Here is a 25,895-nt window from a genome sequence, read left to right on the forward strand (position 1 = left end):
TTCATAGTATTCTGTTATTACCCTTTTGATTTCCTTTGTTTCTGTTGTGACATCACCCATGTGGTTTCTAATACGTGTTATTTATGTCTTCTCCCTCTTTTCTTTTGTTAGGTTTGTCAATGGTCTGTCGAATTTATTAATTCTTGCAAAGAACCAGCTTCTTGTCCTGTTGATTGTTTCTGTAGTTTTCCATCTCATTTATTTTTGCTCTAGTCTTTATCATTTCTTTTCTTTTGGTCACTGTCGGTTCACTCTGTAGCTTAATATGAGTATGACTTTAATGTCCTAAGTTCCTGCCTTCAAAGCTGCCCGAGAAATTCCAAGTTGCCAGTGTTGGTTTTTATGCTATATACCTCAGGCTCCAATCCAACTTTGGCAGTTTTGCATTTAAACTCTCCTTCCCTCCCTTCAGCCCTCTCCTTCTCTTTCCCGTGATAAAAAAAACAGAACAAAAAAAGAATCAAATAATAAAAGTTAAGGGCGTCCGCTTGGGCTGAGTATCTGTGCTCATGCGTGGCAGAAGAACCCACCACTGGTGAGGGTAGGGGGTGGCCACTCGGCTCAGGCTATCCCTCTATTGACCAGAATGGAGGTGGACAAACAGTGAGCGTACCAATTTCCAGATACTAAAGAAAAAAAGAAAATCAGAAGAAAGCAAAACTGACAAAGTGTATTGTCTACCTTTGTCCCAAGGTTCCCGTGCATTTTCCATGGTGTTCCTGCTCCCCGTTTCGTCTTGCCTCTTGGTCTCGCCTAGGATGTTGGCTCGGGCCTCTGAGCCCATCCTGGCAGATTCAAAAGTACACGATTTTTTACTTCAGCTCCAAACTCCACAAGCTATAAGCCTTCAAACCTTTAAAATATTCCTATCTCTGTGGTACCGAAATCTGGAGCTCTGCCCTGTATCTGCTTTGCCTGGTATTCTGTATTATTGCTGACGGCGAACTTCACTGCACCTCCACCCTAGCTGCCATCTCTCATAGGGTTTTTGATGGCTGATTTTTGGAAAGTAGATCACCAGACCTTTCTTCTGAAGGAAGTTTAGGTGGGCTTCTACCTCCAAGCTTTTGGTTAGTCACCTAGTGTGTTAACTGCACTACCTAGGGACTCCCTAATCTGTAGTACCCTGACTTTTAAAAAGGTTACGTATCATATAAGGTAATTATAAGTAGTTCTGTTTGGCCATATCAGGGCCATACAGAAATACATGTATTTTTTGTATAGGTTGGTACTGCAGCTGAAACAAGTCACCTCTGGGATTTTTACTTACTGTTAAGAGTTTTTGTATGTGAATACACATGTGCAGAAGAAAAGGCTTGTTAATCTTTTAATAAGTTCTGTGGGAAAGTTTGAGAAATGCACATACTGATAGTGGAAAAGCGTGGCTTTTCAGGCAAAAAGACCTGGATTCATGTTGTTCAGGCTCTGTCATCTACTTACTTTGTAGGTTAGAGTTAAAATTTCTTTTAACTTTTCTATAATTTGGTCTCCATTTCAGAGAAGACATTTGACTCTACCTTACGTAATTTTTTTCTCCTTCTAAATTAAAATTATTTTATTTTATTCAAACCCATATAATATTGAGGCATTTATTGAGGTAAATACTACAAGGTAAAAGATAAATTACTGGTCTATATCTGCAACTCATTTCATAAACATTTCACAGTTATTGTGAACTTAAACCTCTTTACTTGTTAGCTGTTTAGTAGCAGGACTGTCCTTTTTTGCACTTTGTTTGCATTTTTGTTGCTTCTTGTTGTTAGGTGTCATTGAGCCAGTTTCAACCCATAGTGACCTCATGTGTTATAACAGCAGAAGGAAACACTGCTGCTGCTGTGCCATCCTTATAATTGCTGCTACACTTGAGCCCGTTGCTACTGCCACCATGCCAGTCCATCTTGTTGGGATCTCCCTTTTTCTACTTTCCCTTCACTATGTCAAGCATGACGTTCTTCAGGGACTGATCGTTGTGCTTCTTGATCAACATAGATTTGTTTGTTCTTCTGGCAGTCAATGGTACCTTTAATATTCTTCTGCAACACTATAACTCAAATGTATCAATTCTTCTATGGTCTTCCTTATTCATTGTCCAACATTCACATGCATATGAGGCTACTGAAAATACCATGGCTTGGATCAGAGGCACCTTAGTCCTCAAACTGACATCTCTGCTCTTTAACACTTTAAAAGAGGTCTTATGCAGCAGATTTGCCCAGTGCAATACATCACTTGATTTCTTGACTGCTGCTTCCATGAGTGTTATGGTGGATCCAAGCAAAATGATGCCTGACTACTACAATCTTTTCTCCATTTATCATGATATGGTTTATTGGTCCATTTATGAGGATTTTTCCTTTACAGTGAGGTGCAATCCATATTGAAGGCTGTGGTCTTGGATCTTCTTCAGTAAATAGTTTAATCAGAGCTCAACTAGAAGAAAAAAAGAAGAGGAAAAAAAGAGTAATCTGATACAGTTTGATGAACTTGACCCTGTACCTGTGGATGCAGTACCTCAAAAGAGAGAACAAATCTTTACAGCAAGGATCATTCCCACCCCCTCCATACACAGAGTAGATACAGATGGGTAACTTGGATATTGGGTACCCAAAATGGGGGGGGGAAAGGGCTACAAAGGCAAGAAGTGACTGGCTTACAAGCTTTCAAGAGGGAGCCTAGATCCAGAGGGTGTGGAGGAAGATAGAATCTCCACTGAGTAGTATCCAGTCTGTCTGGGTGGACTGATGAAAGGAGATGGTTATAGCACTCGTGGTACAGTAGTGAATAATTGCTATCAGGACTACTGACTGTGAGGGTTGGAGAAAAGGTAGAAGTTTTGTAGCAAAAGGAGGGGAGTGATTGACTTTGCAGTTCAGGAGCCGGAGGTCCCTGGGACCATTAAGGGAGAAGAGTAGAGTGTGGAACCTTACCCAGAGAAACAGTGATGCCAGAGATGGAGGCAGAGATGATGATGTGGAGAGATGGAGTGACTGGGGATTCTAGACCCAGAGAGGGAGAGGGGCTGTGTGCTGATGAACTGGGGTTGGGGGTTGGGGGACAGGCTTGCCGGGTATACCCTTTGGTTGGTTGATGATGCATGAAGGGGATTGTATCCATGGCAATGGAATGATAATACAATATGATGAATATATAAAGCTAATATTCTCCCATGTAAACTATCACATAATTCACAATAAAACATTAAAAAAAAAAAGTTTAAACCTTTTTCTTTCAGCAAGCAAGGTTGTGTCATCTGCATATGGCAGGCTGTTAATGAGTCTTCCTCCAATCTTGTTGCCATGTTTTTCATATAATTCAACTTCTTCCATTATTTGTTCAGCATACAGATTGACTAAGAAAGGTGAAAGAATGCTACTCTGGCACCACACCTTGCTTGATTGTAAATCATTCAGTTTCCTCTTTGTTTTGTTCAAGTGACTGCCTCTTGGTCTGTGTACAGACCAAGTACATAGCACATTTAAGTGTTCTGGGATACTCATTCTTTATAATGGTGTCCATAGCTTGTCATTATCCACACAGTCAAAAAGCGTTTGCGTAGTTAATAAAGCACATGTAAGCGTCTTTCTGGTGTTCTTTTGGATTTCAGCCAAGATTTTGATATCAGATGATATCCTGTGCTCGTCTCTTCCAACTCATAGTGACCCTGTGTAGGGTTTCTGAGGAGTGGCCGATGAGTTTCAACTGTCCTTGCATTTAAACAGACCTTGCATTCCCACACATTAATTTTCAGCACCATACCAGGATTCCAGTTTGGGATGCGTTTAATTTCATTTTCTTGCCTTATATCTCCGGCTAAGATTTCCAATACAATAATAAATGGGAGTGGTGATTAAGAACATACCTGTTTCCTTTTTGGAAGTGGAATGCTTCTAGTTTTTCTCTTGAGAGTAATTTGAGCTGTTGTGTTTGTTGTTGTTAAGTGCCATCAAATTGGTTCCAATTCACGTCAACCCTGTATAGTGTTTCTGAGGCATTGGTTCTTTTGTGAGGTCGCCCATTTAATTTTTAATTTGTGCTATTTGTATAATTTCCTTTACTAGTGAATTCTACCAATCAATTAGCAAAGAACTGACACCAATTTTATGTAAACTATTCCCGAACGTAGAAAAGGATGGAAAACTTTCCTTTGTAAGGTTTGCCAGTGGTTTGTCCATTTTATTAATCCTTTAAAACTAAATTTATTTTCTTGTTGATTCTTTCTATTCTGGCTTCTGTTTCATCTGTTTCTGCTTTAATCTCTCCTATTTACTTGCTGCTGTTTTTCTCGTTGGATATATTGGGTTAAGGTGTTGATTTTGTTGCTGCTTTTTTTTTTTTTTTTAAATGAAGCTTTTATTGTGAGTTGAGTGATCGTTTACATGGGAGAACGTTGGTTTTACATACATCCTATCATATCATTTTTTGTTTCATTGTACTGATTACAGTGCTCTCGATGCATCATCATTTAACAGTATTCTCTCTGTTTAGTTTTAGGTGTTTTTTTTTTTTTGATGTACACAAGAACACACAGGAATATATACTCATTTAAGCAACCAAATGGCACATTCTCCAAGATTGCTTCCCGCCTGGCTGCCAGCACACAGCCTTCCTCTTCCATGAGTCTAGAGTCCTCAGATGCTCTGTTGCTCCATGTGCTCAACTCTGCCTCCATCTAGTGTCCCTGCTTCCTTAGTTAGGGTCTCACATATTGCTCATGCTCTTCTCCCTTGAGAGACATAGGGCCTTTCTGTTCTGAAATGTAAGATTAACTTAACTACTCTTTCCTTTATGTTACAAAACTTCTACCTTAACAGTTGTGACCATTGTAGTTAGTCATGATAACAGTTACTCGCTGTTGAATCAAAAGAATCCTGTCCCTATCTTCTTTGACCAGACCCATCTATACAAGATGGAAATTATTCAGTGGGGATTCTGTCTTCGCCATCATACTCTGAAACTCAACTCCCTCTTGAAAACTTATAAGTCAGCCACTTAACACCTTTATAGCCCCCTCATTTTTGGTAGCCAATGTCTGAGTTGTCAGCCCCTATAAACCCTGTATACTGAGGGGATAGGCTTGATCCTTGATTTGAAGACTCCTTCCACCTCGGTTGGTATTTTGAGCTACATTATAAATTGGGTTTCTAATTTCACAGTCAGCAGTTCGAAACTACCAGCTGTTCCACAGGAGAAAGATGAGGCTTTCTGCTCCCATAAAGGTTTACAGCCTTGGAAACCCTGTACAGGGTCACTATGAGTCAGAACCAACTCCATGGCACATAACAACATCTGTAAATATAGATCAAGTTCATCAAATTGTAGCAATTTACACTTGCTTTCTTTATCTTCCTCTAGTCATTGTAGCTGCTTGTTCAACCTGTGTGTTTAGTGCTGTAAATTGACCTGTGAGTGCTGCTTTTCCTGTGTCCCAAGGGTTTTATTATGTTGTGTTATTGTTTCAAGAAATTTGAATTTACTTTCATCACTCAGTTTTTAAGCAGGGTGCTCTTCAGTTTCCATGTTTTAAAATTTTTCCTCCTGATCTTATTGTTAATTTGTAATTTTGTAGCATTGTAATCTGAGAAGATGCTTTGTAGTATTTTAGTGTATTTAAATTTATTGAGACCTGCTTTGTGGTGTGACATATGGTCTATTCTGAAGAATGTTCCATGTGTACTTGGAAAAGAATGTACATTGTACTGATAGCTCTATGTCTGAGGTCAAGTTGGCTGATTGTGTTTAGTTTTTCTGTGACTTCGTTGAGTTTCTTTCTAGTTCTGTCCTTCATCCAAACTGGTGTAATAACATATTCTCATATGCATTCGAAAGCTGGACAGTGAATAAGGAAGACCATAGAAGAATTGATACTTTTGAGTTATGGTGTTGTTGGAGGAGAATATTGAAAGTGCCATGGACTGCCAAAAGTACAAACAGATCTGTGTTGGAAGAAGTGCATCCAGAGTGCTCCTTGGAGGTCAAACTTCATCTCTCATACTTTGGACATATTGTCAGGAGGGACCAGTCGCTGGAGAAGGATACCATGTTTGGTAAGGTGGAGGGTAAGAGAAAAAGAGGAAGCCCCCAGTGAGATGGATTGACAAAGTGGCAGCATCAGTGGGCTCAAGTGTGGCAACAATTGTGAGGTTGGCCCAGGACTAGGCATTGTTTCGTTCTGTTGTGCAAGTGTTGCTATGAGTCGGTACTGACTCGATGGCACCTAACAACTACTACTACTATTGTTGTCCAACACAGTATGACAAACATAATTAGAAAATCAGAAGGGAAGAACACGCTAAGCATTTCACAAGCTGAAAGAACGGAAGAAAAATTCAAGCCTAAACTTGAAATATTAAAGACTTTAGTGCAAAATATTGAATGATACAGAAAGCATCAAAAGAAGATGGATGGAATACACAGAAACACTGTACCCAAAAAATGGCCCATGTTCACCCATTTTAAGATATAGCCTTTAATTAAGATCTGATGGTACTGAAGGAAGAAGTCCAAGGTGCACTGAAGGCACTGGCAAAGAACAAGTTTCTGGGAATTAATAGCATACAAATTGTAAAGTTTCAGCAGACTGATGTAACACTGGAGGCACTGACTCATCTATGCCAAGAAATTTGGAAGACAGCTTACCTGACCAACTGATTGGAAGAGATCCATATTTGCGTCTATTCCAAAGAAATGTGATATGACAGAATGAGAAAATATTAATATCACATGCAAGTAAAATTTTGCTGAAAATAATTTAAAATGGCTGCAATAATACATTGATAGAAAACTACCAGACGTTCATGACAGTTATGTATGTTAATTGCAGGTTGTTACCTACTGCTGTAGATTCTCAGTTCATAGAATGAACTTACTTTGTATTTTATGTAAAGTTGGTCTGTTTATTACAGGTAACTTTAATTTTTGTTTATTTTGAAGTATTCTGGTTTTGCTATTATATTTGAGGGACAATTTTGCTGAATACATGATGCATGTTAAGTTTTTTCTTTACTGAGCCTTACATATGTTATCTCAGCTGCATGGTTTTTGCTGACAAATCACAGATTAGCCTTATTAGTTCTCCTTTGTCAGTAATGTTTTGTCTTTTTCAAGCCTCAGGATTCTTTACTTGTCTTTAGTTTTGGAGAGTTTGATTATATGTCTGGGTTATTTTCATTTGGAGTGTATCCTGTTTGAAGTTCATTCAACTTCCTAAATGCTTATCTTTCATGATGATAAGATCATGAGGATGTTATTCTAACACCACCTCCAAGATTACCACAATTTTCTTTCTGCTGCCTTTCCCCCCCCCCCCCATTCACAAGTTAATTTTCCTGATGGTGTGTGTCCCTTATTAGGCTTCAGACTATTATCTGTTTTTTTTTTTACTGATTGATCTGGTTGACTAATATTGAGTAATATGTTTTGAAGCTTACTAAATTTGGCTTTCCAATGATTCAAATCTCCACCTTTGCCCTTTCAAAATATTATCCATCACTGAACTCTTTTATTAATCTTCTGGGTTTCTGTTTGCAGATTTTAATAGTTTTTAATTTTCCGCTCATTTTGTCCATTTGTTCTTGTGTTTTCCTGATTTCTTCTAAAGTTTATTCTGTGTTCTCTTTCCTCTGTAGCTTTCTCGTCTCTCAATATGTTGTCGGTACCTAAATATCATTCGTGTGAATTCTTTATCAGGTAGTTCTTTTTTTCTGCCTCTTGGTAGGTGTGATTAGAAAATGGGAGCATGTGCGTAGATCTCCGTTCTGTGTTCATACAGGTTTTAGCTGCTGTCTATTAATGAGCTGGTAGTGTTCCTGCTCAGCGGGTGGTCTACAGAAGTTAGGATTGTGGGAGGATCTTATGTATACAGTTGGTGTCGTTCCTCAGGTAGGTCAAAAAAGGAGTAAAACTATGGGCACATCACAGACACAAAGTCTAACAAACAACAGGAAAAAAAGAAAGTAACAAAGGAAAATAGAGCTGGGAAAGAAAATGAAAACAGAAAAAAACAAAACACTGAACAAAACTTGGAGGAGGAGGAAGAAGACCAAAGAGATGAGATAGTAAAGAAAAATCGAGAGGTAAAGAAGAAGTGGATAAAATAGAAACAAGGAAAAAAGAAAGGATAAAAAGCAAGAGAAGGTTAAGGGAAGAAGGTTAAAAAGAAAACAGTAAAAGTAAAAAAACTAGGGCAGAGGGTAGACCTAGAGGGGAGAAAACATGATGAGTTGAGTTTGGGAGGGGATTCGGGGACTCTTATAAGCCAAGGAGCTCATGAAGTGGTGGTGGTAGAGGGTGAGAGGATGGCATGCCTGGTCCTTGATGGAGTTCCTATAGGCCTAGTTGCCCGTGATTAGGGCACTTAATCCTGAAGTTGTATGTACAGGCTTTTAAAGGTGGCTAAGTTTAGGGCTGCTTGTTATGAGAGTTCCTGCCAGTCTAGGACTGGCCATGGATTGATTATCTTTGTGTGTTTTGCAGTGTTCACATTTTACCTGCCTCCAGGTATTGAGGTGGTGCACCAGTTGCTGGACTCACAAAGGTGTGGCTCCGAACACTTAAGAGCAAGGGATGTGCAGGGGTTGGATGGGGACTGGCCCCCACCTCTAACCTAAGGGAGTGTAGGGAACAAGAGAGCTTTGTACCTTTTTTTGTTGCAAGCTACTAGTGCATATCTTGCCCAGTCAACTGTGTGGGTCCCAATGCTTGCTCGCACAAGTTAAAGTTGGCCAAGCTGAGTCATACTAGACACCTTAGTGTCTGCTTTCTTGCCACCCTTGTTCAGCTTCTTCTCATAGTAGGTATTCAATCCATTTCACTATGTATTCCTCTGAAACTCAGGGTTCGAGGATTATCATTTGTATCTGTTTGCATTTGATTTTATATATCTTTGTTGTAGAGAATAGCATGTCTCCTCATCCACTATTATGCTGGAAGTTTGGTAGGTTATTTTTGGGTTCTGAGATTTCTCAAAAAGTTTTTCCATAGTTTTAATAGTAATTGCTTCTTTGCTTTATAGTATTTTGGCTTTCAGAAGGTTTCATAGGAACACTCCACTTTTGGATAACAGGAAACATGTATTCCAAATTTTGCTCATTCATCCATTAGTGGACGTATGGGCTGTTTATATCTAGTGTGCTACTGTCAGTAGTAGTATGAATATCCATTACAACTTTTTGTTTGAGTGCCTGTTTTCAATTCTTTTGGGTATATATACCTATAAGTGGTAGTACTAGACTTATGCTGCTTAAATGTTTAACTTTTTGATAACTGACACATTGTTTTCCACAGTGACTGTACATTTTCTTTTTCTACCAACAGTGGGTGAGGGTTACACTTTCTCCATATTTATGCTAACATTTGTTATTTTCCAATTTTTTTAGTATAGCCATCCTAATGGATGTCATTATGAATTTGATTAGCACTTCACTGTGTGGCTCTTTAGAATAAGCAATGGACTGCTCACCTCAAGGTTTGCAGTTCAAATTCAACAGCAGTTCCTCAGAAACCCTGTACAGGGTTGTTACATGTCGAAACAACTCGACGACACTTAAAAACAACAAATAACTAATAAAGGAGCACTGGTAGAACTGTAGGATAAGCACTGGGTTGCTAAAATATGCACTGTCTTGTTATTTGAGGGGATCATCAGTCCCTGGAGAAAGCACATCATCCTTGGTAGGGAGTCAGTGAAAAAAAATGAAAACACCCAAACAAGATGGATTGACTAGAGACTGCAGCAAAATGAGTTCAGAAGTAGTGTCGATTGTGAAGGTGTTGCAGGACCAGACAGTGTTTTATGCTGAGTCAGAATGGCCTTGAAAGCACCTAACATATAAACTACAATATATTGAACTAGGCTTACTTACTATTAAATGATATATTATTCCACAGTAGGAAACTAAGGATGAATTTAATAGTTTTCTCTGGTTCTTGTCATCTTAATGAAGGAATGTTAGCTCTATGACTAATGTTTGAAAGGCCAAATCTGAATCAAGGATTGTACATGTAGATAGTCTATCAGTAACAGGTAGTAATTTTATTATTATTTTTTTAATGACTCTACAGTTTTGAGGCTGAATCTTGCAAGGTAAACAGTTGTTGTTAGTTGCTGTCAGTCACATCAGTTCCGACTCATTAACTATCCAACTCATTAGCACAGCACAATGAAACACCACTCTGCCCTGCGCCAACCTCACAACCTTTGCTATGCTTGAGCCCGATGCTGCTGCACTGTGCCAATTGGTTTTGTTGAGGGTCTTCCTCTTTTTCTCTGACTTTCCACTTTTCTAAACATGATGTCCTTTACAGGGAATGGTCTTTCCTGATAATATGTCCAAAATATGAGAGAAAAAGTCTCACCCTCCTGGCTTCTAAGGAGCATTCTGGTGTACTTCTTCCAATACAGCTTTGTTTGTTTTTCTGGCAGTCCATGGTACTTTTCAGTATTATTCTCAAACATTATAACTCAAATGCATCAATTCTTCTACAGCCTTCCTTATTCATTGTCCAACTTTCACATGCATATGTGGCTATTGAAGATACTGTGACTTGGATCAGGTGCAATTTAGGCCTTAAACGGCATCTTTGCGCTTAAATACTTCAAAGAGGTCTTGTGCAGCAGATTTGCCTCATGTAATAATAATGTCATTTGATTTCTTGACTGCTGCTTCCATGAGTATTTGACAACTTTAATCTTTTCTCCATTTATCATGAAGTTATTTATTACTCCAAAGGTGAGGATTTTTGTGTGTTTTTTTTACATTGAGGTGCAACCCTTATGGAAGACTGTGGTCTTTGATCTTCATCAATAAATATTTTAAGTCACTTTCAGCAAGTATTCTGTCATCTTCATTTAGCTGGTTGTTGACTCTTCTTCCAATACCGCTGCTACTTTGGTTTTCATATGGTTCAACTTCTCTGGCGCAACCCTGGCACATACCTTTCTTGATTGTAAACCATTCAGTTTCCCCTTCTTTTGTTCGAAAGACTGCCTCTTGATACATGTATAGGTTCTGTATGAGCATGTTTAGTGTTCGGAATACTGATTCTCCGCATTGCTGTCTACAGCTCATCCTGATCCATATAGTTGAAAACCTTCGCATAGTAAACACCTTTCTGGTATTCTCTTGATTTCAGCCAAGATTCATCTGACGTCAGTAGTGATATCCTTCATTTCTCATCCTTGTCTGATTTTGACTCTGACTTAACTTTGGCAGTTCCCCTTGTAAATGTACTTTTGCAACTGTTTTGAATGATCTTTAGCAAAATTTTACTTGCATGTGTTATTAATGATATTGTCTAGTTATTTCCGCATTCCATTGGGTCGCCTCTCTTTGGAATGGGCACAAAAATGCATCTCTTCCAGTCAGTTGACTAGATAAGCTGTCTTCCAAATTTCTTGGCATAAGTGAGTGAATGCATCCAGTGCTGCATCAGTTTGTTGAAAGATTTCAATTTGTATTCCATTAGTTTCCAGATCCTTGTTCTTTGCCAGTGCCGTTAGTGTACCTTGGAATTCCTTCCTTTCTTTAATATTACTGGCTTTTGATCATATGCTATGTCTTGGAATGGTTGAACATTGGCCATTTCTTTTTGGTACAATGACTCTTTGTATTCCTTCCATCTTCTTCTGATACTTCATACATCATTCAATATTTTGCCCATAGAATCCTTCAGTGTTTCAAGTAGAGAATTAATATTTTCTTCAGTTCTTTCATCCTGAGAAATGCTGAGTGTTTTCTTCCTTTTTGGTATTCTACCTCCAGGTCTTTGCACATTTCATTATATTGACTTTGTCTTCTCAAACTATCCTTTAAAAAGTTTCTGTTCAGCTCTTTTAGTTCCTCATTTCCATTTGCTTTGGCATCTCTGCACTGAAAATTACGTTTCAGAGCCTCTTCTTACATCCATTTTGGTGTTTTCCTTCATTCTTGTCTTCTTAATGACTTTTTACTTTCTTCCTGTATGATGTTCTTGATGTCACCCCAAACTCTTCTGGTTTTCGGTTATTAGTGTCTAATGCATCAGATCATTTCTTTTTTCTTTTTTTAAGTTTGAGTGATGGCTTACATGGGGGAACATCAGTTTTATATTCATCCTATTGTATTCATTTCATTGCACTGATTGCAATCTCTTGCATGCTTCATCATTCAACAATTCTCAACAGTGTTTGCTTCTATTCTCTCTGATTTTTTTTTTGGATGTGCACCAAAACACTTAAGAGGACTATACAGTCAAACAGCCAGAGGGCACACCCTGCAAGCCTGTGTCCTGGCCACCAGCACACAACCACACTTCCTCCATAAGTCTAGAGTCCTCAGCTGCTGCGTTTCTTTATGCCATCATCTCTGCCTCCATCTCTGGCGTCGCCGCTTCTCTGGGTATGGTCCCACTCTCCGCTCCAGCATTTATCCCTTGATGGTCCTAAGATACTCCACTCTGCACTGTAAGCAGATCTCCAAATTCAGGTAAATTCAGGTGGCATGCATTCAAGGCCATTTTTTTTTTTTTTTTTGGCTCTCGTGGACTTGTTTTCATTTACTTCAACTTCAGCCAGAACTTGCTTATGAGCAATTGATGGTCTGTTCCACAGTTTGCCCCTAGCCTTGTTTTGGCTAATGATATGGATCTTTTCTACCAGAAAATGTGACGTTGATGCTAATTTGTGAGGGTCATATTTTGTCTCCTAATTGCCCATGGTAAGATTTTAATACAGGTGTATTGGGCTCTGCAGCCTGTATGTGGTCCTTAACGCTCTGAGCCTGTAGTTACAATGCCTGAACTATTGTTTATTTTGGGTTATTTTTTAACAGGCCTTATAATTTTTGAAAACTTACTCTGTGAAATCTGAATCATTGTAAAGATGATGGATTTGATGTTCATTCAGCAAGTTTTTCTTTGAAAATGTGACATAAATTTGATGGACCTTGAAGTAAAAAATATTAAAATGTGAAAAGTCACATCTGTTCGTATATGTTTTACCAAAACATAGTAATTTTCAGTATAGAGTAATATTTATGACTTATTGTTTTGAGTAAGTAGAAGTTATGGTGTGGCTATATAGGATAAAAACTGGTGTGACACTCTAAGATAAGTAGGTATGACGCTGTAAAATAAATACTGCACCATAAAGTTGTTTGAATCGGTGATTCAAACTCATGAGCTGCTCCTTGCAAATTCTGTACAGGGTTGCTGTAAATTGGAACCATTGTTTAATCACCAGGTCAGTGGTTCAACCACCAGCGTTATCCTTAGAAACCCTGTACAGAGTTGGAACTGACTGGACAGTACTTAACATTTAGAATCAGTGATTTGTGTTTTTTTTTTTTTCAAATCAGATATGTACACTTAAAAATGTACAGATTTCAGATTAGGGTTATTTTAGGACTTATTTTACCCTTGGGAAATTTTTTTTGTTAGTGGTGGAGATTTCAGGCATAATTTATGAACAGTTTGCAAATTTGATGAGAAGAAATATTAGTACTAATTTTATTTTGGCAGTATTTAAAATTTTTTAACATGAGTCCTTTAGACTTTATAATAATGGAGGCTGATCATAGCATTCCTGTAAATAGAATTCTGGCCTGCCCCTGGAGTATGTTAATAGGATTGGTGATTTTTCATTTCTTTTGGTAGGACTGTTTCTCATCTGTATATTTGATATATGTGTAAGCATTCTAGCTAGTGCATTTTTAATTGTTGCTATTACACAGTGAAAGGAAGATGAAATGAAAATCCAATGATAAACAAACCATAGTCATTGGAGTAGATTTTTAAAACCGCAGATTTGCCTGTACACATTTGCTGGTTAAGTAACATATACTAATTTTTTTCTTTTTCAGAACATGAATTAACTTCAGAAATTAACTAGTGTGGCACTGTAGGATAAGTACTGGACTGCTAACCTCAGGGTCGATAGTTCAAACCCACTCATCGGAAACCCCATACACGGTCGCTATGCATCAGAACAACAACATTAGCTATTTAGACTTAATTAAGAATTAGAGTTGAACTAATGTTCATAAACACATTACAGAAATAAACAGGTGATTTTATTGATTTGTCTCCAAGGGATAATTTTTAGTAGATAGTTATATTCTGGTAGCATAGTGGTTACGATTCGGGCTGTGAACCGCAAGGTCAGCAGTTCGAAACTACCAGCTGCTTCGCGGAAGAAAGATGAGGCTTTCAGCTCCCATAAAGATTTACAGACCCAGAAACGCTGTTCAGGGTTGCTATGGGTCAGAACCGACTAGACGGCACTTAACAACAACAACAACAAGTTATATTCACTTGACTCTTACCTTTCTTTCTTTTACTTTTTGTAAACTTTTTTATTGTGAATTTAGTGAAAGCTTACAGAGTAAATCAACAGTTTTACATTCAACAAATCATATACTTTGCTTCATTACAATGATTTCAATCCCTTGTATGTACTAACAGTTAGCAGTGTTTACCTCTGTTCACTTTAGCATTGCATTCCTCCCTGTGTCTCCTGCTACCGTGATTTTTCCTCTGCTAACCTCCGATCTCATGTTTGGTGAGGTGGAGGGTCAGAGAAAAAGAGGAAGACCCCAACGAGATGGATTGGCCAAGTGCCAGAATCGATGGACTCAAGTGTGATAACAGTAGTGAGGTTGGCCCAGGATCGGGCAGTGTTTTGTTCTGTTGTGCATTAGGTCGCTATGACTGGATGACACCTAACATCGTATCGGGCTGCTAATCTCAACATCAACAGTTTAAAACAGCCTTTCTCTTTCCATGAGTCTAGAGTCATCAGCTGCTCAGTCTCTCCATGCCAGAACCTCCATCTCTGAAGTCCTTGCTTTTCTGCTTATAAAAAGTCTTTTAACCACTATGTTACCAGAACTCCTTTGTCCATAGCTTGTTGTTGTTGTTATGTGCCATGGAGTTGGTTCTGACTCATAGCCGCCCTGCACAGCGTTTCTGAGGCTGTAAATCTTTACGGGTACAGAAAGCTTCATTTTTTTCCCGTGGAACAGCTGGTCGTTTTGAACTGCTGACCCTGAGGTTAGCAGCCCAATTCGTAACCACTATGCTACCAGAGTTCCTCTGTTATCTCCTGAACTCTTTTTCAGGTTGTTTCAGTACTCCTTTTTCCTCATAAACATTTTCTATGTCTGCCACTTGGTCATTGTTTGATCTACTCTACCGTTTTTGTTTTTTTTAATGTGAATATTGTCTGTTGCTTTCCAGGCATTATGGTGTTGTATTTGTATTAAGTTGATAAATGTATGTTGGTGTATTCTTAGGTACTCACCAACTGCCTTCTGGCTGGTGTGATTCAAAGATGAGCTTCTGTACTGTTTGCTGTTTGTGTAGTGAATTTAGCTGATGTTCGTTGTCTTTGATCCTGGTGGATAGTAGCTGATATTGACTGTAGACCAGTTTTTGCGGCTGAAGGAGGGTATGGCTGTGATTGGGTTGTTTGGCCACGGTGGTTGCTGTCTCCTGTCGGATGAGGCCAGAAGACAAAGTACTCCACAAGAGAAGGAAAACAAACCCGAAAGTCTAGCAAACAACAGCCGGAAAATAGGTGGAATGTTTCTATGTTACCTACTGGGCTTTTGCCATCACAGCTGCCTGAAAATTTTAAGATGGTCCCAGTGTGCATCTCTGACCTATAAACAGTTGTTTTTTCTTTTTATTTGCCCTTTTCTCTACCCCACACATCTGTTCAGCTGCTTCTTCTGGTAAGAGCTAACCCAGGGCTGGACAAGGCAGACTGCTGTTTTGGAGCAGGAGTGGGGCTGCTGTCTCTTCCCTCTTCAGTTGTGCGTGCAACCACAGGTCTTTAAGGTTCTGTCTGCGTGGATAGCAGGACCTTCTCTGGGGGTGTGCAATTTTAGAGATCTCATTTGTGGTCACCAGTGGTAAGCAAGGAATCAGAGAGGAAAAGAGAAAACAAAGTACATACACACCTTTGTCTCTCTGAGTCACAGGTAGGCTTCTGCAATGCAAATGTTTTCTAGTCTCTTAATCTGCTCACAAATGCTCAAAATGGCTGCGGCTGGTCCTTTGGGCCACCCCAAATTAGAAGTCAACCTCCTTCTGATTTCTGTTCAGCTCTCCGGATAAGCACTCGATCCAATTATTTATTCCCTTTATCTAAAGCTCAAGAGTTGTAGGACCCTCCTGAATGTTGTCTTGTCAGGTTTTCCATATCCTTGCTGCAGAGCATCTGCCTTTTTACCTACTCCACCATCTTGCCTTATTTTATATATATAAGGAGCTCTGGTAGCGTAGTGGTTACGAATCGGGCTGTGAACCTTAAGGTCAGCGGTTCGAAACTACCAGCTGCTCCGCGGGAGAAAGAGGAGGCTTTCTACTCCCGTAAAGATTTACACCCTCGGAAACCCTGTACAGGGCCGCTATGGGTCGGAACCGACTCGACGGCACTTTACAACAACAACATATATATTATATATATATGTATAGTAGAATTACAGTGTTTCTATAATAACTAGCCAAGGATCTCTGGTAGCGTAGTGGTTACGAATCGGGCTGCGAACTGCAATGTCAGCAGTTCGAAACTACCAGCTGTTCCGTGGGAGAAAGATGAAGCTTTCTGCTCCGGTAAAGATTTATAGCCTTGGAAACCCTGTACAGGGTCGCTATGAGTTGGAACCGACTCCACGGTACTTAACAACAACAGCAACATAAAATATTTTAGAAAACTGATAGAACTTTTTTTTATAAGTATGCTTGTTGTTAAGTGCCTTCGAATTGGTTCTGAATTATAGTGACCCTTTGTGTAGGGCTTTCTAGGTCGGTGGATTTGAACTAGCAGCCTTGTAGTTGACATTCCAGTGCTAACTTTTTGATCAAAAAAGATTCAAATTTTATATGATTTGAATACAATTGCGTTTTATTTTTAAACCTTGAAATTTCATTTTAGATAGATTGGTTATAGATGAAATTGTATTGAAATGTAAGTGCATATTTGACTGCTACCTCACTTTACAATTAAATTGTGAATTTAATTTAGTTATAGAATTAGATTGACTGGGAGCCTGAATCATAATTGGTGCAATTGGGACAATCTCCTAAAATTAAGTTTAAAATGCTTAATAACAAAAGTTTGTAAATAATTAAAATACCCATTGTAATGATTGTAATTATAAAATAAGAAGACTTTCATTATTAAAAATTTCAGGCATACATAATCTGTGGAGAAGATACTAGAAGCATACCTCAGAGGTATTACAACTTCAGTTATAGACTACTGCAATAAAAGAAATTCTTAAGTGAGTCACACAACTAAAGTGTAATAGTGATAGAATGAAACACTGCCTGGTCCTGTGCCATTCTCACAGCTGTTACGTTTGAGCCCATTGCTGCTGTTACTGTGTCATTTCCATCTCCCATTTTGTTGACCAGCTACTTTACTAAATATGCTGTCCTTCTCCAGGGAGCTGTTGGTTATTGTTGTTACGTGCTGTTGAGTCGTTTTTTGTTTTTGTTTTTTTTTTTACTCATAGCGACCCTGTATAGGGTTTCTGAGGAGCGGCTGTTGAGTTTGAATTTGAATTGCTGCCCTTGTGGTTCAAACCAACTTTGTTGTCCAGTGTTTACCCTACAGTGTCATGCCACTCACTGGTCCCTCCTAATTAAATGTCCATGTCCATAGTATGAGAGATGAGTCTTGACATCCTTAATAATCCCTTTATGTCAGTATCCAGTTTGTGTTTAAATTTCTCTGTTTCATAGTAATGTTTTTAAACAACTGGTTTGTTTAAGAAGCCATATGAGAAAAGTTGACTAAGGCATTTAGAATTATTTGGTTGTAGAAACCAAATAATTTGACCTGCAGAGTATCATGTGATCTGGATTAAGCAAACTCTTGCAGTTGTCCTTTAATATTTTTGGTGTGGCACTGTGGATTAATGCGCTGGATTGCAAAGTCGGTTTGAACTGCAAGATTGGTGATTCAAGCTCACCAGACACTTCTTTGAAACCCTATACAGGGTTGCTATGGGTCAGAACTGACTCGAAGGCACTTAAAACAACAATACCTTGTATTTTCTGTAAATTGATGATGAGGTTTCAGATTTGATTTGAGGTGGAGGTAAGAATATATCATGGATGGATGGTAATTTGTACTTTGGATTTTATCACATCTTAGAGATGTTTAATGTGTAGTTCCCTCTTTTTGTTAAGAGCATTAAAAATTTTTAAAATAAACTGAATTGAAGTGTAATTTATTCATAATAAAATTATGCTGTTTTAAGTGTGCAATATGTGTAAACATCACCGTAATTAAGATAATATAACGTTGCCATTTCACCAGAAGTTCCCTTCTTCCCTTTCAAGTCATTCATCTTTCCTTTACCTCCCAACCACTCACTAGTCTGCTTTTTATCACTGTTGTTAAGTGCCATCAAGTTGGTTCCGACTCATAGTGACTCTGTATAGGGTTTCCTAGGAGGGGCTGGTTTGAACCGCCAACCTCGTGGTTACCAGTCCAGTACTTATCCTACAATGCTGCTCTGTAGTTTGGCCTCTATTAAAATTTTATTGTAAGTGGGATCTGAACAGTATTAAAATAATTGTAATTTATAAAAGAAACATAAGATAACTTTGGCTAGGAGCTACAGGTCTAATTTCCTTCCATTTTTATATGACAGGGACTTGCCATGAGGTGTTGAAGCCTTGTTTCACTGAGTCGGAGAGACTGGACCTAAATGGCGCAGCATGACTTTGCTCCAGCCTGGCTTAATTTTCCTACACCACCATCATCAACTAAGGTACTCTTTACTTTGCATCTCTCTTTTTTGTTTTGTCTTTCAGTCTCCCTCCCCTTACATTCATGTTTACACAAATGGGATTAAAATGTTGTAAAGTGCTTTTCATACTAACCATCTAAATGATCTCATAATTTATTGGTTTGTTTTTATTTTGAATCAAATGTCACTTTTCAGTATTGTCAGCATACTTAAAACCATTTACTTTAAAATTGTCTTTCTTTGTAATCAAAGTTCCACGAAATTTGAGCCATTTAGTTGCATTGAAAATTTTGTATCTTACGTTTTTCTATACTCTTTCGATAACTTGCTTTACTTTTTTTCTATAGTTTTTTAAATGGAATGGCTTTGAAGATTTCTTATTTATGTAAAAATGAAAGGCTTCTCTTTTTCTTTTTCTTTTCTTTTTTTAAATAACATAGATAAGCCGTTGAATACCACAGTACTAAAAGTTGGGGAATGGTGTAAACATATCAAGACTCATTAATAAAATAGCTAATTTTTCATAAACTCTAAAGTAGGTTAATGAATTAGATATTTTTTCAAATATTTAGACTATTGCAAGACATTGAAATTGTTATCTGCTTTCAAGATGTGTAAGAGGAATGTTCTCTATGCAGAGTGCTAGAATGGGGTTGTGAACTTACCTTCCTCCCCCCGCCCCCAGAATATAGGCCACTAGTGGTCTCTTTTAACAAATATTCTGATAAATAGTAAAGCAGGAAAGTACTAGTAGTATATAGTATACCTTTTGCTAAAATAATTATCCTTGTTAATATGGGGAATTTAGATGGGCTTTTCTACATCATTGTTTTATTATACAAATGTATAAAACAATCACAGATGCATACAAATAATAATTTTCTAAATATTTGCCCCTTAATGAAGAAATTAGAGTAAAAGTAGTACATACAGTTAAGAATTGAACTGTCTTGCCAGAAAAAGTTAATTTTCAGTGATATTTTTAATGAGAAAGCAGAGTTACTCTCTTATTTTTGAGATTCTCAGTAATTGATACTTTGGGTTCAGTCAAACTCTGTGCATTATAGATAAGTAATTTTTAGACGATTTGGTGTTTCGTAGACTGTTAACCCTTTCAAAGCAAAGACTACTTACTTCTAATTATTTTTTTTATAATGCTTTGTTTGTAATAAGTGTTCTATAAATTTTTGTTGAATGAAAAAGAACATGCATAATTTTTTTAAAAGTTTTTATTGTGAATTATGTGATAGTTTACCTGGGAGAACATCAGCATTACATTCATCCTGTCTTATTTCATTTCATTGCAATGATTACAATCCCCGGCATGCATCATCAACCAACCAAAGAGTATACCCTGCAAGCCTGTCCCCTGGCCGTCAGCACACAGCTCCTCTCCCTCCCTGAGTCTAGAGTCCCCAACCACTCCTCTTCTCCATGTCATCGTCGTTGCCTCCATCTCTGGCATCACTGCTTCTCTGGACAGGGTTCCGCACTTCGCTTTTCTTCCTTGATGGTCCCAGGGACCTCTGCTCCTGGACTGCAGAATCAACCACTTCCCCTCCTTTTGTTACATAACTTCTACCATTACCTTTGGTGAGTTCATTTATCCCTCTAATCCTATTTCAGAATTTGGTGCAGATTTGCAGAGCAGATCATCAGTTTTACATTCAACAAAACGTAGATGTCATCTCAATGATTACAATTCCCTCAGTATAATATCACTTGTCCCACTTTCTCTCTGTAATTTCTGTTTCCATTCCTCATTTCCCAATCCTTCTGAATTTTGTCCTTAGGTAAATGCTGCCCTTTTGACCTCTGATGGTTGACCATTCGATCATGTGTATACCTTACTAATGTTGTTCCGTTATATCTACTTGGCTGAAATTTGAGCCACAATGGTGAGTTCAGCTCCAGACCTGAAAGGTGACCAAAAGCCAAAGTCTCTGTGTTCCTCCAGTCTCTTTCTAACCTGTAAGCCTGGTCTTCTGCCTTTCTTTTTAGTTAATTTTTTTTCAGACATACGGATAAGGCCTATTTTAATTTTTTAAGGAGTATCACTGCTAACATATGAGATCAATCAAAATTTCTAACACTTGAAAAGGTACAAAACCTTTCAGTGTTTTAGATATTTTATAAAATTCAGAAATGAATTGAAGAACTTGTTTTCATTCAAATGCCAACCTCCCGTTAAGATTGGCAATTGGTGTTGCATGTGGTGAATTTCTTCCTGCTGTCGAGAACCTGACACTTTTTTTTTTGTTTTTGTTTTTTAAACTTTTTATTGTGAATTGAATGAAGGTTAACAGCTTTACTTTCAACCAATTTAAATGACTGTTTCATCTAAATGATTATAGTCCTCTCTGTGCAAAACAGTTACACTGCTTTCTTCCTGTGGCTTCCCTTTTACATCTTATTTTCCACAAATCAACAGAGCACATACAAACCAAAAAAATACATGTTCATTTAACTGTCTAAAGGGCATGTTTTGCAAGCCAGCCTCCTACCTGCAGTCACACAGCCTTTCTTAGTCCATGGACCTAGAGTCAGTTGCCTTTGTCACTGTCTCTGTTGTTGGCGCTTTTCTGGGTAAGATCTCATGCTCTACTCATGCTCTTCCTTCTTGATGGTCTTGGGATCCTTTGTTCCTGAAAAGAAAGATTAACTACTTACCCCCCTTTTAGGTACACTTCTGCTCCAATTATAGTTGTGACAAATGGAATTAATACTGCTAAGAATTACTCACAGTTGAATCATAACATCCTGTTACCATCATCTTCCATCCCCTTTATCACCTGATCCATCTGGAAAAGATGTTAGAAATGAACCGCAATGTAGCACAAGACACTCGGTAAGACTAAATTATGGCGGCAAGGCAAAATTTATTTTTGCAGAAGGGTACATGCGCATAGCTGTTATAGGAAAAGGCTAGCGAGCACAATCGCATTTTATCCCTGACTCAAGTCTAAAGGCTGTGTCTCACCCTATTGGCTAGGGTTTTGATCGCAGTCTTATTTCTTACCAGATTGGCTAATTCAGATTTCTAAGATGCGCATTCTAGTCCCTACTCCAGGAAGTAGCAAAAAGTGAAAGAAATGTCAGCAGAATACAATAAACAATTACAGTAATTTTGAAGAAAAGACACTCAGTTCCTTTAAAGAGGAAAACTATTCATTGGGCGGTCTACATTGCCTCCTCATTCTGAAATTAATGAAATCTTGTATAAGCCATCTACTTAGCTACTTTGTACCTTTGTAGCATTAAAAAAAATTTTTATTTTAAGGTTTTTATTGTGAATTGAGTGATAGTTTACATGGGAGAACATCGGTTTTACACACATCATTGTATTGCAATGATTACTATAGTCTCCTTCATGCATCATCATTCAACAGTATTTGCTTCTATTCCCTCTGCTTATTTTTTTTTTTTTGTGGCCCGGATTGGGGGTTGGGGAAGGGAGGATGTACACAGAAACATTAAATATTATCATTTAAACAACCAGAGGGCATATGGTGCAAGCCTGCCTCCTGTCTGCCAGCACACAGTCTTTCTCTTTCCATGAGTGTAGAGTCCTCAGCTGTTTCTATCTTTCCATGTCATTGTCTCTGCCTCCATCTCTAGTGTTGCTGCTTCTCTGGATAGGGTCCCACATTTCACTCATACTCTTCTCCCTTGATGGTCCTGAGGTCCCTCTGTTCCTGCAATGTAAGATTAACTACTCCCCTCTTTATGTTACAGAATTTATACTTTTATATTGTGACAATTGCAATTAGTCATGATAGCAGTTACTCACTATTGAATTTTATCCCCATTTCCTTTGACCAGACCCATCTAGACAAGATGAAAATTATTCAGTGGAGATTCTATCTTCCCCAGCACTCTGAAACTAAACTCCCTCTTAAAAACTTGTAAGCTAGCCACTTTGTGCCTTTATAGCCTCTCCTCTCCCCATTTTTGGTAGCCAGTGTCTAAGTTGTCTATCCCTATCAGCCTTGTATTTGATCCTTGATATGAATTCACCTTCCCTCTTAGTTGGTAATTTGAGCAACTCCATCCATAAGTATAGGGTATAGGCCAAGTTCATCTAATTGTAGCAATTTACACTTGTTTTCTTTATCAAATTTCTTTATCTTCCTATAGTGGAGTTCCGATCATCGAAGCTAAGCAAGTGGATACTATCTGCAAGTTTGAGTGTTCTTGTGTGTCTCCCCTCACTTCATATCAGCTGGACGCTTCACTCTTGGCTCTAGCCTTCTGTGGCTGTCCATGGGCTTAGGAGTTGTCAGGTTTCACCTCACTTTGCACCAACTAGCCCTTCCTCTTCTCTCTCTAATCTCAAAGTCTATGGAAGTCTATGGAATGTGGTCAAACTCAGGACTGACGTTTTTTGCCTTGATGCCTCCAAAGCAGATAACTTGCTTGCTATTTTAACAACCAGTCTGCCTTTTTTTGCTGGTCTTTCTTTCAGTAAGAATCTTGTGTTCATCTAGCCTCAGAATCTGACTCTTGCTTGACCTGAATATAGTTGATGATGATGATGATGATAATGATGATGATGATGATTTTGATAGAGAGTTGACTTTGTGTAATCAGTGTATTCTAAATTAGACACATGGTGTGGCTCTGTAGGATAAACAGTGGATTGTTAACGGGAAGGCTGGCAGTTCAAACCCACCAGCCGTTCTTGGAAACTCTTATGATGTTGTCAAATTGGTTCCGACCCATAGCATAGGGTTTCCAAGGAGCAGCTGGTGAGTTTGAACTGCTGTCCTGTGGTTCAAACTGACCTTGCAGTTCAGCACATTAACCCACAGCTCCACATCAGGAGTCCTGGAAACCCTATATACAGAGTTGTTATGAATTGGAACTGACTTGAGCAGCACAAAACAGTGACAAAAATCAGAGTATTCTAAATTGGTTGGCTGGTTTTGTGCCATGGGGTCGGTTCCGACTGATAGAAACCCTGCATAGGGTGTAAATCTTTACAGGGGCAGAAAGCCTCATCTTTTTCCCATGGAACAGCTGGTAGTTTTGAACTGCTGTTGTGGAAGTTAGCAGCCCAACTCGTAACCATTATGCAGAAAATACCATCAATTTGGACTCTTTAACTAGCAAGAATTTGAAACTATTTTCTTAAACCTTATGCAACCTGATTTCCTCCCTGACTCCCTCCATCCTTCCCTCCTTCTCACGCTCCATTAGTCACACCTTTTTTCCTAATATCTTCTCCCTTTATTATCCTTTTATCTCAAAGTCAGATTATTATTTGTAATTAACATCTTGTTCTCTCATATTTTTCTTTTTTTTTGCCTTTATAATTTCTTCCTCCTTAATTTTATCCTGAATAAATGGAACAAATATTAATTACTATTGGGTTCTCTTATTTTAACTTAATGGCAGTCTCTCATTTATTGATTAAAAGGATTATATGGAGACTTGAGTTAAAAAAAGTGTTTTCCAATTTATGCTTTGGTAGTTTACTGAGGTATGTAGAATTTTAGCCCCACCATGTGGTGGAATTCTAAACTGCATGTAGTTGATCATATGTCTTTGACTAAGGACAGTGGCTTCTAAATTGTTTTGATTGTGACTTACAAACCAAAAACCAAAACCAAACCACTGCTGTGGATTCAATTCTGACTCATAGCAGCCCTACAGGACAGAGTATAACTGCCACATAGGTTTTTTGGAGCAGTAAATCTTTACGTAAGCAGGCTGCCTCAACTTTGTCCTGTGGTTAGCTCTTAGGTTAGAAATGCAGACCTTTCCCTTAAAAGCCCAATGCTTAACCCCTATGTCAGGCTTCTTTTGTGACCCATCACAAGAAGTAAATTTTATGTAATATATACGAAGTGCGTTAATGTTTTCTTCGCTGTTTTGCCATTTTCTATTTTTCTTTTTCCCCCCATTAAAAGTACCTTTTGTGGTCACTTGATTTTATGATCCATTCATAGGTCCTGATGTGCAATTTCAAAAGTAGCATTTTTTAATTATTGGAGGAATATTTAACTTGATATGATTGCAGATACGAAAGTACAGACAACTAGAAAATCCCCTTTGTTTTAGGTGCTTCTCCTTCCCATCATCGTACCCTAGGAATGATGATAAGCATCATGTCCAGGAAGGACAGGGTACTATCATGAATTTGTCAGATAGGTTTGTGCAGTGTCTTGTAACTCCTCACTCCTTTTATCCTAATCATTACCCAGGAAGTGGTCAAGAGAAAGGAGATGATTCTTTATTGATTGCAATGCTCTCACTGACTAAATTGTCTTACTAAGGCATGTGGGCAAGGAGGAGTTGAGAGAGGAAGAATCATAAATTGTTTTGAGTTGAATTTTGAGGATGTTCAGTGCGTTGAATTTACCAAATATCTGTGAATGGTTGTTGTTATAAGGTGCCATCAACTTGGTACTGACACAAATTTGTGCACAAATAACAAAATACTGCCCAGTCCTTGCCAAACCTCACAGTCCTTGCTGCATTTGAATCCGTTGCTGCTGCCACTGTGCCATTTCATTGTTAGGGGTCCTTCCTCTTTTTCTCTGACGCTCCATTTTACCAAGTATGATATCTTTCTCCAGGGACTGGTCCCTCCTGATAAGATGTCCGAAGTATGAGAGACAAAGTCTAGCCATCAGCATTCTGACTCTACTTCTTCCAACATAGATTTGTTCTGCTTTTCTGACAGTCCACGGTACTTTTTGTCCCCCATAAACCCTTTTTTTCCCCTCTCCCTTAATTTAAGGTTTTTATTGTGGATTGAGTTAAAGTTTACAGGGTACATCGTCAGTTTCACATTCAACAATTTATATATCTTGTTTCATTACATTGATTATAATTCCTTCCATATACCATAAGTTCAAAGTATTTCTCTTTATCCACTTTAGCTTTTTAAAAAACACACAAACAAAAAAACTCACTCAGGCATATATAATAATTTACATCTTCAAAGGGCACTTTCTGCAAGTCTGCTCCTGGCCACCAGCTGTTAGTCCTGCTCTTCTTAGTTGATAAATCTAGAGTCCTCAGCCGCTCCCCCTCTCTCCATTCCCCCATCTCTGCGTCCATCTCTGGCTCTGCTGCTTCTCTGGATAAGGTACCACATTCTGCTTGTGCGTTCCTCTCTTGATGGTCCTAGGGTCCTCTGTTTCTGGA

General features: G+C 38.4%; 1 protein-coding gene across 5 annotated transcripts in view; it reads left to right on the forward strand.

Annotated features, from left to right (window-relative positions):
* The window catches only part of LOC102834402 (vasculin-like), a 133,366-nt gene that overhangs the window by 35,143 nt on the left and 72,328 nt on the right, over positions 1–25,895 (forward strand). For 3 of the 5 annotated variants that reach the window (XM_006875334.1, XM_006875335.1, XM_006875332.1), the window contains exon 1: positions 18,699–18,761. The exons of 1 other annotated variant lie outside the window; for it this stretch is intronic. In XM_006875334.1, coding sequence (XP_006875396.1) covers positions 18,699–18,761 — 63 coding nt within the window. Of the gene's footprint in view, positions 1–18,641; positions 18,762–25,895 lie in introns of those variants that run through there. One more of the 5 variants, XM_006875333.1, reaches the window with a different exon arrangement.

Source organism: Chrysochloris asiatica, unplaced genomic scaffold, assembly GCF_000296735.1.
Source record: "Chrysochloris asiatica unplaced genomic scaffold, ChrAsi1.0 scaffold00320, whole genome shotgun sequence".
NCBI lineage: Eukaryota > Metazoa > Chordata > Mammalia > Afrosoricida > Chrysochloridae > Chrysochloris > Chrysochloris asiatica.